Here is a 15,585-nt window from a genome sequence, read left to right as displayed (position 1 = left end):
TCCTCGTTGAACTTTTCTTGCTTCATTTAGCAGACAAGACAGTAACATTTAATGTTTGACACAGAGCAGTGAGACGTCCAGAAAAAGTGTGTTAATGATAATGGTAACTAATTTCTGTCAATTATTGAAGTTATCAGCTGCAGAGGTCAACCTGCCACTAACATCTCCAGGCAGTATGACCTGGCCATGTCAGCAAAACAAGTAAGTGACCAATATAATGTTCTGTGTGCATCGAGTTTGAAGGGACTGAAGAGTGTGATATTGTTCCTGTGAGCCCACATGTACATATGAGGAAGTTCCTCCTCCCAGGCTTTGATAAAAACCAGTCACAAACTCGACTTTTCTCATATGCAGTTACAAGTCTCCATCAGTGGATCTACTCCTGCATCACATTTTGAGAAGTGTTGTAATATTGGCTGTTCCATTGTTTCAAGGAATGCGTGGGCTCACATCAATGCTGCGCCTCAGTGCAGAGATGTGTGTCTGTGTGTGTGTATCTCTATTATGTCACAATGATGATGTGGCACTGGCAAGCAGGCACAGAGGGGCCTCAGTCCAAACTTCCCCATCCATGCTGAACGTGCCTGGTCACAGCAGGCTGCCGAGAACCTCTGGATCACACGGGCTTCTGGGTAGTGGGATTAGCTGGTGAGAGGAAACAGCTGAGGCCTGTGTAGCGTCAGCACTTGCTAATCAACACTCCCACTGCACACACATGCATGCACGCCGCCCAAATCTATGCTCTCCATCAATAATCCTCTCCTCCTTTTTTTTTTTTTTTTCAATCCGCAGGGGTCAGACACCCACAAAGGCCTGGGCCCACAAAAGTCAAAGGGGCCTGGGGGGGGGGGGACTGAGGGGGAGGAGGGGACAAAGGCAAACTGAAGTGCTTGGTCAAAGCTGACAGAGCTGCTGAGTCATCACTGATGCTGGCCCGAACTGATAATTTGCAAAAATTCTCCCGTGAAGTTGATGAGCTGACACTTTGTATTTAACATGTCAGTTTTGGGCAAAGGTTTACACCCTACATTCGCTGCAGGCTCCTGCGTCACAGGGGCCTTTTGGAAATCAAATCACTGGCAACCTCAGTTACGCAACACCAATGACTTTCATGCTCTTTTTTTCAGAAATCGTTCTGTGCATTAGTTCCAGCTTGACCTATGAGATAAACAGCACAGTATATTCATTCACCTCCGGCATGATCGAATTTTCTGACTTCATTTGTGCTCGCATGCTTGTAGTTTGCAACAAAATCAATTAGCATAAAACCAGACTGACGTAATAGACACGTTGATACGCTACGAGTGATATTGACTGACTGGTCACGAAACAGGCTGTTGACCATCATAAATAGGTCGTGTGTACGCAAACTGTTGGCAGAAAGAGAGCAACCCAGACTAAACACAACATGGCAACATATTCAAATAAAGTCCTGCGTCAGCAGCAAACAAACAAGGATTTCAGACTCTAGACATCTCATCCTGATCATAACAAAAGAGTTCAAATGAATACAAGAGAAGATTAAAGAACATGGTTAACGCATTTAGATCTGATGCTGGCACCTTCTTCATTACTGCTCTGCAGTGGGCTGCCATGCCTTTCTTGCATGCATCATTCAGCAAGGATCAATAAATCATGTGTTTTGTTACATGTTGACCTGTAGCTGTGGGTCACCTGGCTTCTAGCCATCAACTCATATCAGGTTCACTGTGAGTTTTTCTTAGTGAGGGGCGCTGCACATCAACCATGATTCAACAGCTGAGTTGCCACTTCATAACCAGCTGTTTTTAACACACCAGATGTGAGGACCACCAGTCAGCATCACATCAAGAATTGAAAGATTTGGCTCCATCAACAGAACTAAACACGCCTGTAATACAAGGTGAAAAGATTCTGGGTTAATTATTTGAAAACACAAATGTAATGCAGTCACATAAGTAGTGCTTAGAGGGAAAAGTGCATTTCTTTGGGTTAGCCCCTCCTCTCCTGACCTAAGGAATTTCCACAGTTAACCTCTGGTAACTTTGGTCGGACCAGTGTGGACATGTACAGAATAAATCCCAAGCTGTCTGTGTCTCTGTCTAAGAAGCAGTAATGGATATTTCTGTTCTCATGGACGAATTCCAAACCAACTTGAAATATAACTAAAGATTTTTTTTTTTTTTCAAATAAACTGGACCATGATTTACTGTAAGTAATACTTATCCAGTGGCAGCCTTTGGGCCTCACTACCATACAGATTTCTGCCAGCAAAGCCCCGAGTGTGTTTTTTGAAGCACCTCTAGGGGCACTGTTGTACTAGTTTTAAATCAGATGAACTGTGTCCACTGTCCAGCAAAGAGGCAACCTGTAATCAGAATTGGCATGACCCAAATAAAATGGGTTTCTAGGGTAAAACCAGCCAAAATGATTAATCATTGGCAGCTTCTTTTTTTTTTTTTTTTTTGACTCTGTTTGCTTTTCAGTTGAAGAGATGTTTTGTTGTAATTCTGTGAAAGAGTCATCAGCTGTGTGACTAAACAAGGGTCAGTCTTCCAAGTATACATTTTTTTCTGAATTAAGCACACTTATACATACACAGCAGCTTCCAATCAATATGATGTATATGTGTTCATTGTGTAAAAATGCACATCAGTCCATAGTAATTTAAAACAAAATGTTTATTCAAATCAAAAGGAAGAACTAGACAAAAGGTTAAATCATTCAGAACATAGTATATTCATAGAATATCTATTCACCGTCATGATTAACAGACAAAAAAGATAAAACAAACATACAAATGGAGAATGAAGAAAATTCAGTGAGTAATATTGCACTTTGTTTCTAAAATGTTTCAGATCCCGTCTCCTAGGTTCTTTTATCTCTGAACATTTCAGTTCCTGCCTTTAACAAGTCAGGAGTTTAGCTTAGTTTTGACACTGGACTACACTGAGGCCCAAGCAAATGGACTACGGAATTGACCAACCTGAAACAAATATGTAAGCTTATTCATTAGCGTGTAGCTTGATTCAGTTTCCCTAAGATAAAATCCAAACAAAGAACTGCAAACAAATAAAACAGCCTAGGACAAGAGTTTACTGTGGAAGAAGCAGTTTGTCTGTTATCCCATGTTAACTAAATGTTTCTCAGAGAAAAGGGGGGGAGGGGGCTGGTCAACAGCTGCCACCACCACCCCGCAGGCCTGAAGGGGATCAGAGAGGTCAGGGAGACTAACTCAGGAAGGTTGCTTGTTAAACTAGAAAGCAAACTATCAATGCCCAGAAACACATGGAAAAAAAAATCAACCCTCATCAGCTTCAGAAAAATAACACAATCGAGAGGCCTGTCCAGGATGTCTTTTTTTTTTTCTTTTCTTTTTTTTTAAACACTTGCTTCTAAAGGACTTTTTTTTCCCTCTTCCCTTTTTGTCCTTTTGAATAAACACAGAAAGGTTTAAAACATACAGGTGTTTACAAACATAATAGAAAGGAGAACAAGAGTTAACGTAGACACTGAAAGATGAAGAATCATGATCAGGTCTTTTCTGTGTCAAGGCCACTAAGATAAGATCACTTTAATAATCTGCAGTTCGATTACGGTCAGAAGCTGTATATTTAGTTGCCAGCTGGATCTCGGTAAGAGCGTGCACACACACACACACACACACACAATACATACAAACTTGTGTCAGCTAAAATGTAAACTTAAAAAAAAAAAGTTATTAATCTTAAAAAGATTATATAATGCATTTACGTCCTACACAACACTGCTTTACTGGAAAATCCTCTAGTATATTGCGGTTAGTACCAAATGGTTTTTTATCCAGACCTTCACCATTGAATGCTTTTTTTTTTTTCTTATCAAAAAAGTGCTGCTTTTCTTTTTTCCTGACTGACTCAAACCTCTGTTGCAGCTGGTCTTTTGTGTTGAATGAGTTAGAAAACCAATGTATTACTCATGTCAACCTACCACTACTTGTTCTGACCAGTCTGAACAGAGGTTTAGCAATGTCCCCAGCTATTCATTTGTGCTGGGTTTAGCTTCTTAAATGCAGAAGCAGTGTCATTCCTCCATTTTCCTTCCTTGATTTTACTTTCTTTCTTTTTTTACTAGCATTCTGGCTTCACTGGTCTGGCAAAATCTAACTGTTGGTTGGATGAATAGCGCAAGTGCAGCAAGACAAAAAGGGAATGTGATTTATCTCAGAAAGCTGCCTTGCTTCTCTGCAGGTCTGTTCTCTTGTTTTGGTAGTTAAAAAAAGAACTCTTCATTATTTCTAACAGTGCAATTTAAAAGAAAACCTAAAACGTTTTTTTCTTTTTCTTTTTTTCCCCAACCGTTTGGCAAGTGAGAAGACCACCTGAGACAGTGCTTTTTGGGCAGTTATGCAAGCTTGTCCTGAGATTAGGAGTAGGGGGGCTGCAGGTGACTGGGGTGAGGCGAGTCCCTCCACCATGTGCCACCTTCTGTCAAACACACAAAGTCACACACACTTCTCTCGTCAGCTACAATTTCAGTGGCAAATTCAGGTCTGCAACCCTCCTAGTCCAAATCCAGAATGACCGCAACATAAAAAAAAAAGCTAAAAGATATTCTATGATTGGAGCCTAATACAAGAACAGAATAACAGAACTAAACTAAGAGGAGGGAAGCCACACTTGGATCCAAGCTGAGGAGGCAACATCTTAAAGAGATTCAAGATGGAGATGGTGTGCTGCAGCTGTTGTAAAAGTCCAGTCTAGTTCTTTATAAGTCACTGAGGAAATGTCATAAGGAGAGAAAGAAATTTCTTAAACAGCTTAAAACAAATTCAGTGCATCGTTCTTGACCTTTTTCAGTCTTGTTTTTGTTTTGTTTTTTTCAAAAATCAAATCCTGTTCTCGGCATTGCTCAAAATGATGCAGAAGAAAGTCTTTAAAGTTAAGCCTGCAGTCTCATATTCTTAGTCTGGTGCATTACAAGGCTGAAACCAAACTATTAGTGATTTTTTTTTTCAATTCTCATCATTAAAATGGAGCCACACAACTCAAGTAAAGAATAAAATGTGCAAAACAAAATCCCAAATGAGGCAGGAGGACCTAGTCTTTGCTCTGTTGATGACTGCTGCCGCTGAAAACTTTCATTCATACAGACTGTGGTGGTTAGAACGTTGTTGTCGTTATTTTTCTCTCCTCGTCCCAGTTTCTGCGGGAGATTCAGCGGAAGTCTGGACATGATTACTTCTGCCCTTTGTGTGAGGAGCCATGTCCATATGTGCCATGAGTGCAGAAGAATCAAGGATGAACGAGGAGCTTGGCAGGCCGAGCCTTGGTGATTCTTCCTTTTCATCGTCAATACTTTCACCAGGGCTCTCGCTACTAGTGGGGTATTTTTTTTCTTTCATACAGACTGAATATGTGTTCATCTGTACATATCCCACCCTCAGCAGGCTGGCACAGGAAGGAAGTGATACCCCCCACTTGTGACTCCTGTTTCTCTCACTGAGGGAAGGCAGGAACAGATTTGTCCAACCCGACTCAACCGTGGGTATTTGTCCAAGACTTGGTTGGTCGGATACTTTGTTTTCTCGTGATGTCAACAGTGTAGCATGAACGCTGTTGTTGGAGAATAATAAACAAAGTTGAGCCTTGCAAACAGGTTCCTGGGAGTTCATCTTGTTGCTCAGGGGAATTTCAGGAATACCCTTCAGCGTGATGGACAGGCATCGAGCCTGCGCTCCTCTGTGCGGCTGGCATGATCTGGGTTTGGATCGATCTGAAGCGGAGGAGGGAACAGAAGAAGGTGTTTTATTTATGGACACAAAGAGCTGATTTCATTTAGCATGTAATAAAAAAGATGAGTGGGAAATGCTTTGCCTCAAAGGCATTTTTACCTCAGAGTACAGAGGAGGAGGCTGGAAGCGGAACTCGTGAATATAGGCGAAGAGAGGCCCATCCAGCTCCTCACGTGCTGCTGGGACATCCAGGCTGCTCTGCCTCTGCTCTTCTGTCACAATTTCTGCATAGCTTGGAGGAGCTGTAGAGCAGGCACAAGGCACGTGTGAGCATTCTAGGGAATTACATTTAAAATAGAAATTTAAATCTGATTCATGACCATGAGATCTAACCTACCTTCAGGTCTCTCAGGTAGACCCATGCCAAGCCAACTCATGCTGCACTGGCTGCTGACGCTGGATGTGCGGGACCCGAAGGGGTGGAGGGGGATGGTCCCGATGACCAGGGGCAGGTTCAGGGACAGGTTGATAGCGCCCGGTATGTCCACGTATACCTGAGGCGAGACACAGGGACACCACAGCAGGTTAGAATGATGCAAGTTATTTGGATGTTTAATCAATCTTAAGATAGAGCCACGCTAGCTGGGGCTACATGGGTTGTGCAGCAGTTCAACAATATGTGGGTCGATTTCATGAGGTTGGTTGCTTATGCAAGGTAGAGCCCTCGTCTGGTGCCTGTCTGCTCACAGGGTAAAGAGGTTATAAGCACCCGCGAGGCAGGTGTTACCACAGATATTCTGGGTTAATGCTCTTAGCAGCATGTGGAGATAACACCTGGTGCAATCCAGAGTCCAGATTTGGCAAGTGCAAGCTGAGTCAGTCAGGTTCTTTACCAGAGGAGATACTGACTTACTAGGAAATATTGATTATGTTCTGATAATAGCACTGAGTAATGGTGATTAATTAAGGAAGAGACACTAGCCAGTGATCTCTAAAGGGAGGGAAGGTGGCAAATGAAATGGGGGGGGGGGGTTGTGCTGCATGCCCAGGACATGAAAGTGGTGAGGCCCTACTTACCATGAGCGAATACTCCACTCTGATGATGCTGCAGTCCAGGATGGAGGGTGAAACTGGTGGGATCTTCAGCATCTTGCCACTCCAGGTCTCTGTTTTGCCCGACGACAAAGACTCTCCCCGCAGGTTGGCCACCAGCTGCTTGACCTCCTTCATCTTCCCTTTGGCATAGAAGGTCTGGGTCTGGTAGATGGCTGCCTTTGGCACGACCATGCGGGACGAGCAGTTCTCAATCTCGGCAAAGATCTGGATTGACTCTCCTGCAGAGTTGCAGAGGGTGAAGGAGAAGTTAAGTCAAGGTCCTTTTAGTTTTTAAATCAGCTTTTCATCCCATGTGTGATTACTAATCAATGCAATATTCAGCAAAGTGTAATACTTTCATTTACTTATCTATGAAGTTAATAGATGACTAACAAGGTTATCAAGTACATTGTTAATCATTGACTTATTCTCACCTGGGGTGTATCCCTTCCTTTCAATTTTGGCACTTAGGGAAATAGGACCTGAGGTGCAGAACCAACAGCAAAGCGTCTTGTCTTTCGTGCCGGCCTGTGGTGACTGAAACAAACAAAAACACAGAGATTGATCAGATCTGTGATAATAGAATGAAATAATTTTCTTTTGTTCACCAATATTATTGGAAAATCCATCTTTACAAGACGGCTTAACAACTTTTCCTCTTCCAGACTCACGAATATCTATCTTTCCATAATTCAAGGTTGTGCAGTTGAAACTGCTGACATTTCTGAATACACAGTGCCAGGCATAACACATATGGAAACTAGATGCAAGAGGTCAATTTTTTTCAAATGTTTCCACATAATTAGGAAAATTATGTCTGAAGTGAATGATACTCTTCATACAATGCCTCTGCCTGCTGAAAGCCATATTCAGAGTCAAAGCTGCTTTAAAAGAGCTTACCAGCAATAATGGAGTGTTGATGTCAATGTGCTCAAAGACTGTAAATTCCTTCTTGGTCTTCATGGGCAGAAGCCATGGCCTGTGAAGTTCTGCCTTTACCCAATAGCGAACACTGCCATGCTTCCCTTCGAAAGAGGTAGCCAGAGGTCTACAGAGAAGAAGAGAGGAGGGAAAGAATCCAGAATTATATTTTGAACATCTGGATATTGGTGGTGTTGAAATGTAATTTCCATCAAAAGTGTAATATTGAGACACTTACGTCTGTGGAAGCTCGAGGCTGAATGCATACTCATGTCTTCCTGAATGGATAGTGGTGAGTCCTTCCTCAGAGTTGTCATCGTCTGAAACACAAGGAGGACAATATTCCAAACACATGTATACCATACCTGGGTAAAATGCTCTACGAAGGCATCTGAAAGTCATACCAAAAAAAGAAAGAAAAAAAAAACACAGGGTGGGGGAGGAAAAAAGAGAATAAACTGATTTTACTATCTGTCTGTAAATAATTACTGTATTGAGAGATGAGAAGCAGACCAAATATTAACAGCAAAGAAGTTGATTGGATGAAAAGGAAAAAGTACAAGAAATCTGAAGGTGGAAGATTGTGCTTTTGTAAGAACAAAGACCTACAGCCCTTAGACATATGAGAGAGAGGATATATGGAAAACTAGAATACGAAGCAACGATAAAAATCCTAATCAGCAGGAACAATCTGTCTCACTAACAACGACCCATTTGTTTTTATTTTCCTCTGACATAAAAAACTAAACAAAACGAATCCCCTTCCGCTTTACAGGGGGAGGACACATTCGCAACGTCACACTGCTGGTTAAGTTTTTTTTATTTTATTTAATTTAGGTAGGAATAAAAAATTAATTTCTCATTTATAACATCATGAGTGCGTTATGAAGAGCTGGGGCGACAGGCTGAGCGTGCTTCTGCCAGCTCAGCACTCCCTCCCCCTAGCAGCAGCCGTGTGGTAAACAAGTGCGGAGCTGTCAGTCAAAGCAGCAGACTCCAGCAGGAGGAGACCGGCCTAAACCGGTGCGAGCAGCTTCCCACAACCGCTCCGCTCTCATTACGCATTCACTGTGCGACACCGCAGTCACTACTACAAGCCTGCTGCTGCTCACCGTCGGGCTGCAGCGGTGGCTCTCCGCCGCCTCAGCCCCGAAGGAAACCTTTCATTCATTATGAACTTTTGGTGAAATATGTTTTTTAATCAATTTTCATGAAAGGCGTACAGCACTGGGTACAGTGTCGCCTCCCTGCAAACGCACTGTTGATTTTAACAGTTTGCTTTGCATGACACACAAAAAAGACTCTGTGGCTGAAAAAGGACAGCTGGACCAAACCAGTTCACCTGCACATATTGTCGACGGCTTAAGACTGAGTCTATTAACTATATCCATTTATTTAGTAAGAGTAGGGATATTACAGACGATGGAAAACAACAATAAGCTTAACCCTAAACCATTTGATGCACATTTGCAGAAGCCGCCGCTCACGATCGAGGTGTTTTACTTTTTACAACCATAATATGCTGCGGTTAATATGACACATACATCAGTGACATACGTCTCAACCACTAAGCTGCTGACAGGAAAAACCCAATGCAACCCAATTAGCCTTCTATATGACGTAAAGCACATAATCGAGTAGAAAAAAAGAACCGAAACTGCGTATTTTAATAGGTTTTTCATCCAACTGCAGGTACTTTCACCGACTCGTAATATTTTGCAGGTGCTCTCCAAATTAAAAAGTTGCAGGATTTTCTGTCACTCTCTGCAAGAAGGTGATGTCATTGGCCACACATGAGCACCTCAGCCAATGACGCCCCGCAGAGGGAGGGGCCTGCGCCATGGCCCCGCCCTCTCCCGGTCCAGTTTTCTGAACAGGATTGAACCGCTTTGAACAATGGGTGGAAACTTCAGAAAAGCTACAAAGAAACGCTCGATAAGATGCGGTTCTGGGCCAAAAATGTATGATAAAGCTACACGTACTTCACCGCAGATTGTTACTCTATCGTCCAGTGTGTCGAAAATGACCGAAATGGTCGATTTTACACTTGAAATGGAGAGAAAAACACGGATGCTCGAGCTGCTGTCATTCATTCTGACACCTTGACACAAACAAGTGACGATGTAGCTTCATCCAAGCAATGTCACAAAACAGTTATACCAACACCAGCATAAAAGGCTGTAATGTTTAAAGTCCTCCAGCTCTTAATTGTCGTTTTATAATGTCATCATCATTGTTTGTTGCATTCAAGCATCAGCATCCTCCAGTGAACCTGATCCCCATCCAAGCACAAAGAGCATCCTACAGTCAGTTTCTACAAACTTCTGCCTAAGGAGAAATAAAGGCACGGACTCTTACCTCTCTCGTGTCCAATTAAAATGTCTTTGTGATTTAGGTATTCCACTTCTTCTGTGTAGTTTTGCGTGTAGGCAGTGTTGGATCCAGCATTTCTCGATTCAGTCCAACGAACTTTTGCAAATCCTTTTGCGTGGATTTTGAGAGATTTCACACGGATTTCTCCCGTGACTTCGATGATCACCCTCCCTGAGACGCAGTCCCCGCTGGAGAAAACGGGAACATTGCTGTCATTGAGACAGTCGTAGCTTACTGTGAAGCTCTTTACCTTTCCTAGCACCATGGTGGAAAGAGACAGGCTACAGAGACCTTGAAGTTAAAAAAGAGTCTATGAAAAATAATCTCATAAGAAAAAAGGGTATGCAGTTTTTAGACACTGATCAGTATCTCTGCCCTGCAAAAAGCAGTAGGCACGATCAGTGGCTTCTCTGCGAGCAGTTCATTGAGATGTGTGAAGGCTGAATAACAGCAATGGATGCTGTTATCATCCGCCTCTCTGCTAGTTGGTCTCCAGTCAAAGACAAGGAAACCCCCGTAGCTCAGCTCACTTTAAGCGACGGTCTGTGTGAAAAACAACCTTGAGCGCATGCGCGGCTCTTCACAGCCCCCTCCTTCCGCCTTCTGGAACAAGGCAGAGAAGTGTGGCACACAGCCAGATGACAAGTTTGGTCAAACAACTGAAAGACTGCACAAAGAAATGTTCACCACACTGGCTCTCTAGGTGAGGCTATACAGGTAATTTGTAATATTTGAAATATGCACGAATATCCATCCCCACCAAATGTTGTCCCTATTCATCTCCACATTTTAAATTCTGCGACTGATGTTAGGAATAGGCTGTGTGCTTCTGATTGCACCAGATATAATGAAAACAAATATTCCCATTTGTTATACAGTCATTAGGCCTATACAGCCAATCATGCAATAGGCTATAGCGCATAATCCCACATGTAACTTCCACACTAAAATGTTAAGACATAATGCTCATTTATTTGTGGGGAAAAATTCCTCACATACTCGCAACAACCTTTGTGTCCCGGTGCAATCAACAGAAAACAACAGATCTGCATCCTGTATGATGACTGCAGCATAGCCCTCTTGTATTGATGGATAATATGTGGTTTTATGGTTTAAAAGGGTAGGGGGTTAAACAGACATATAGCTCCCTGTGTACTAATCTATCACATATATTGTTTCTGGATTAAGATTAAAATGATGCACATATGGGAGGAGGGGGATCTCTCATTGTGTTGAAGTCACAGTTTTACAGAAAAACAACTCTGAGGCTCAAATCGCCACCTGGTGGTCGTCAGGGTTTCTGAGACGAGCTGCACGTAGGCTACCACCTGTTGAATAATAACACTGGCTGGCGCACTGATTTCAACATATCGACGATTGCCAGAAATATCTCTTTCAGTTCGATGTAAGTGTGTTTAATTAATGCACATTATAATTTAGTGGCACTATTTGCATCTATTGGGTATTTACAGGAAACTGCAGGATGATGCAAGATCTGCAACACCAAGGCAACTGATAAAGCTGTATATCATATAAAGCCCTCATTAAAACAAACCATAAAAAAGATGACTTGATGAGTTGTCTTTTTGTTGTTTGTTTAAATAAAAAATAAAATAAAATAAAAATAAAATATATATATATATTTTTATAATACCATAACAACACAGTCAAAAAGATTTTACCATTGAAATGCTTACCATGTATAGTTTCTCACAAACGTGTGGACATCCTTCTCTATTATAACTACTACTACTACTACTACTACTACTACTACTGCATCATGTACCTACTAAAAGCATGTAGTTATGGCTATAGCAAAGCTGACTCAAGACTGTGCAGCCAGCATACATACGTATATTACTGTAAAGTGAATGCTTCCCTCTAGAGTTTTCACCATGTCATTACAGCTTGGTTTGATATGCTGCAGAAGAAGGCTCTTATTTTGAAAGCTTTACCGGGATGTTTATAGTCTACATTTATTCCCCTGACTTGCCAGAGCCTACAAGCGAAGAGGAGAGGAATTATTTTTATTGCGCACTCTAATGAATCGTCTCCACCTCTGTCAGATTTCTGCTTTGCAACAGCAGATCGCCAGAACACTAGAACTTGAAACGCTGTCATGAATATATTAGTACCGACTTTGATTTTTCTGTTTCAAAACTGTGGTCAAAGTTTTTGCCACACAGAACCCAGACCTAACATTCTGATGGTGATGAGTGATGCTTTTGTAAGTATGGATTACATTAGCCTACATTATATGCTTTATTGCTGCCAGCAGAATGAGAGAATAGGACTGTGGGTCTAACTTGTACACTTTACAAAGAGGCTCTAAAGTCTGTCTTTTGTTTTTTAATCATATAATCTTTATCCGTCTGGCTGGTTTAAATGTAATATGTCTTGATTCTTGAGGATGGGCGATTGACCTTTGAACCTGGGAGCAAAGTTGTTCAGCTGCCATTCATAAACTACCTCAGGGAGCTTGGTTCAACCTTTCTCAATGCTTACACTAATTCTCCCATCTGCTGCCCTTCAAGAGCAGGTAAGTGACTGATCTCCCCGCCAAAATGCAAAGAGAAGTTCCCTTTTAATTGCAGTTAAACATATGCCGTGGTAATTAGCATGGTTTTACAGGTGGAATAATGAACATGTTTCAAACGTTGTTGTTCTCAGCAATGTGGAGCGGTCAGTTTGTTCACCTCACTCAGTCGTGGAACAACCACAAATGCCTAGATGCAAATACAACCACATGGATGAATTTTCTGGAGGAGAATGGATATCGCACCAAGATGATGGGCAAGCTGGACTACACCTCAGGGAGCCACTCTGTCAGGTAGGCAGACATTGTCAGTGATGTGGACAAGAGTGTTTTTAAAGTAGAGCCTGTATCCCTGGTGTGGATTCAAGAAAGAAAACACCTTCACTATCTTTTTCTTCTCCAAACTCATCTTAACCTAAAACACACTGATATACTGTACACAAAATGACTGGCAGTAACCTGCTTTATGAATATTAAGCAACAACCAACTGTCTGCGTGGGCAGATTTTTTCTATAACAGTGTGAATCATCGGTCTGATGCTTTTCTTAATGTCTCTTTCCATTTCCCATTTTTGTTTCCTGCTCGCATCTTGTCTTTTCCATGTTGTGCCACTTCTGCAGCAATCGTGTCGAGGCTTGGACAAGAGATGTTCAGTTCCTCCTGCGCCAAGAGGGACGGCCAGTTACACAACTTGTTGGGAACATGTCGACCGTAAGGATCATGGGAGAAGACTGGAAAAACACAGACAAGGCAACACAGTGGATACACCAAACAGCTGCATCCTCACAGCAGCCCTTTGCTCTTTACCTCGGTCTCAATTTACCTCATCCCTACAAAACTAAATCCCTGGGTCCCACCGCAGGAGGATCCACCTTCCTCACCTCACCATACTGGCTCTCAAAGGCAGGCTTGTTTTTATCCCTGGTTTATTTTAGTCTTCTCTCTGCTGTTGCGAAATCACACCATATCACTAGATAGAAATCATTGTCAAACTCAATTTCCCTACTTCATGTACACAGGTGTCTTCTGATCTCATCTCTGTTCCGAAATGGCTGCCCATGTCTGCCATGCACCCTGTCGATTACTACTCCACCTTCACCAAAAACTGCAGTGGTGTTTTCACTGAGGAGGAAGTCAAACGCATCCGTGCCTTCTATTACGCCATGTGTGCTGAAGCAGATGCCATGCTCGGTTAGTTGACATCAGCAATTAGCCTAACTAAAAACCAGTCTCACCTGCTATTACTTTTTTGGCTTAGACAGCCATCTGTGTGTGTGTGTTTGTTTGTTTTTAGTGTACAAAGATTTCCTCAGTTCAAACCAGACTCTGTTTCTAAAGTAACATTAATGAAACAGCATTTTTTTCTCAATGCTACTTTTTTTGAGAGACTACTTTACTTTAGAGTGCAGCAACACTCTGGCAACAGCTGGTGGCGAGACTGTATGTGCATCAGCAATAGTAATAGATGAATTTTACGAATTTCAGTAAAGTTAATTCCCAGTGTTACTGATAATACAAAACAGCTTGTTAGAACACTTAGGGGCTTTGAATTTAATTAGGCCTACCCTTTGCTACTGCTCTTTTGGAGACACAGTAATACGAGAGGGAGCCTATTTCTTCTGTGCCCCACTAGTTAGAGCAACAACATGCAGCTTTCTTCTCTGTTCTCTTAAATGCTCTGTATTCCCTGTATTAATTATTCATTTCCAACTCAAAGCAAAAGCGTATACAGGACTTTACGCTATTTCCCCTCAGTACATCAGCTTCATCAGCAGAGAGATTATGTTAACCGGCATTTTCTGATTTAAGTAGAAATTGTACAGATGTCCAGCTTACTCTGTGCCTTTGTCTCACCAGGCCAGCTCATTTCAGCTCTGAGAGAAACTGGGCTGCTGAACAACACTGTTGTAATCTTTACGGCTGACCATGGCGAGCTAGCCATGGAGCACCGGCAGTTCTACAAGATGTCAATGTTTGAGGGCAGCTCTCATGTTCCCCTGCTCATCATGGGGCCTGGGCTGATGTCTGACCTTCAGGTCAACCAGCTTGTGTCTTTGGTTGATCTCTACCCCACTGTGCTAGGTAAGGAAAGACAGAAAACGCAGGAAGAAATTGCATTCTGAAGGTTATAATTCATTAAAATGTCAGGCCAGGATAACACTGTTAATGTGTTATCTGGTGCCAATGGTCTGTAAATGCAAACAAGTAAAAGCACCAAGATTTTGATTTTCGTATTTTTTGATTTGACTTAACACACTGTATTTTTCAGACATCGCTGGTATTTCAGCAGTTGGTAATCTCAGTGGCCACACCCTCCTTCCTCTGCTGTCCAAGTCCATTGGATTTTCCAAGAAGCAACATCCAAACTGGGTAATGAGTGAATATCATGGTTGTAATGTCAACGCCTCTACATACATGCTGAGAAGTGGAAGATGGAAATATATCACCTATGCAGATGGCCTCAGTGTCCCTCCCCAGCTTTTTGGTGAGTTTCTCAATTTGGAAACAAAACTTAAGTCACTTCACTTTCTCTTACTGCTCATTCATTTTTCCATTCTTCTTTCTCTTTTGCAGATCTCACACTGGACAAGGAAGAACTTTACAATGTGGCTCATAAATTCCCAGATATACAGATGCATCTGGATAAGCTGTTGCGGAGCATTGTTGACTATCCAAAAGTGTCTTCAACTGTCCATCTCTATAATAAAAAAGCATTTAGTGCTTGGCGAGATAGTCTGGGAAGAAACTACAGTGAGGTCATTGCTAATCTCAGGTGGCATGTAGATTGGCAAACTGATGTGTTAGCCAATGAGAGAGCTATTGACGGGTGGCTTTATGGCTCTTGGTAATTTTTTTCATTTTTAATGATAGTTAAGAGCTGGACTCACTCTGATTAGAAATTAGATCATTTCCAATTCCTTCCATTCCTAATTTCATCATAAATAAAGACGTTTGTTGTTGTTTTTT

General features: G+C 42.0%; 2 protein-coding genes across 4 annotated transcripts; one reads left to right on the top strand and one right to left on the bottom strand.

Annotated features, from left to right (window-relative positions):
- Positions 1-2,642: 2,642 nt before the first annotated feature.
- arrdc3a (arrestin domain containing 3a) lies at positions 2,643-10,585 on the bottom strand. 2 transcript variants are annotated; one of them, XM_085787113.1, is made up of 8 exons: positions 10,067-10,585; positions 7,947-8,099; positions 7,688-7,835; positions 7,222-7,324; positions 6,770-7,026; positions 6,090-6,246; positions 5,852-5,994; positions 2,643-5,733 (listed from the first exon to the last, which is right to left on the bottom strand). In XM_085787113.1, exons 2-8 carry the CDS (start codon positions 8,069-8,071, stop codon positions 5,665-5,667), a joined length of 1,002 nt encoding a protein of 333 aa, XP_085643239.1. In that variant the 5' UTR covers positions 8,072-8,099; positions 10,067-10,585; the 3' UTR covers positions 2,643-5,664. The 2 variants fall into 2 exon arrangements, with proteins under 2 accessions (XP_085643239.1, XP_085643238.1); XM_085787112.1 differs by having other exon boundaries at positions 7,947-8,028.
- Positions 10,586-10,669: 84 nt separating this feature from the next.
- Positions 10,670-15,572, top strand: arsk (arylsulfatase family, member K). Of its 2 annotated transcripts, none has more exons than XM_085787111.1 (8): positions 10,670-10,784; positions 12,491-12,620; positions 12,752-12,911; positions 13,239-13,521; positions 13,638-13,809; positions 14,476-14,700; positions 14,888-15,103; positions 15,193-15,572. In XM_085787111.1, exons 3-8 carry the CDS (start codon positions 12,754-12,756, stop codon positions 15,465-15,467), a joined length of 1,329 nt encoding a protein of 442 aa, XP_085643237.1. In that variant the 5' UTR covers positions 10,670-10,784; positions 12,491-12,620; positions 12,752-12,753; the 3' UTR covers positions 15,468-15,572. The 2 variants fall into 2 exon arrangements, with proteins under 2 accessions (XP_085643237.1, XP_085643235.1); XM_085787109.1 differs by lacking the exon at positions 10,670-10,784 and adding an exon at positions 12,026-12,308.
- The last annotated feature ends 13 nt before the right edge of the window (positions 15,573-15,585 follow it).

The sequence above is a fragment of the Trachurus japonicus genome, chromosome 9 (assembly GCF_045865225.1).
Source record: "Trachurus japonicus isolate A0001 chromosome 9, Traja_1.0".
Taxonomy (NCBI): Eukaryota; Metazoa; Chordata; class Actinopteri; order Carangiformes; family Carangidae; genus Trachurus; species Trachurus japonicus.
The sequence above is the reverse complement of the archived record's forward strand: the minus strand, read 5'-3'. Positions and strand labels throughout refer to the sequence as shown.

What these genes read in the sequence shown, in the direction of transcription:
- arsk (XM_085787109.1), top strand. Translation starts at nt 12,201, where the DNA reads ATGAATATATTAGTACCGACTTTGATTTTTCTGTTTCAAAACTGTGGT. An exon ending in TCTCTACCCCACTGTGCTAG is followed by an intron (nt 14,701 to 14,887) that starts GTAAGGAAAGAC and finishes TGTATTTTTCAG; the next exon opens with ACATCGCTGGTATTTCAGCA. An exon ending in TGTCCCTCCCCAGCTTTTTG is followed by an intron (nt 15,104 to 15,192) that starts GTGAGTTTCTCA and finishes TCTCTTTTGCAG; the next exon opens with ATCTCACACTGGACAAGGAA.
- arrdc3a (XM_085787112.1), bottom strand. Translation starts at nt 10,346, where the DNA reads ATGGTGCTAGGAAAGGTAAAGAGCTTCACAGTAAGCTACGACTGTCTC. An exon ending in TCAACACTCCATTATTGCTG is followed by an intron (nt 7,325 to 7,687) that starts GTAAGCTCTTTT and finishes TGTTTGTTTCAG; the next exon opens with TCACCACAGGCCGGCACGAA. An exon ending in CTCCTCCTCTGTACTCTGAG is followed by an intron (nt 5,734 to 5,851) that starts GTAAAAATGCCT and finishes CCTCCGCTTCAG; the next exon opens with ATCGATCCAAACCCAGATCA.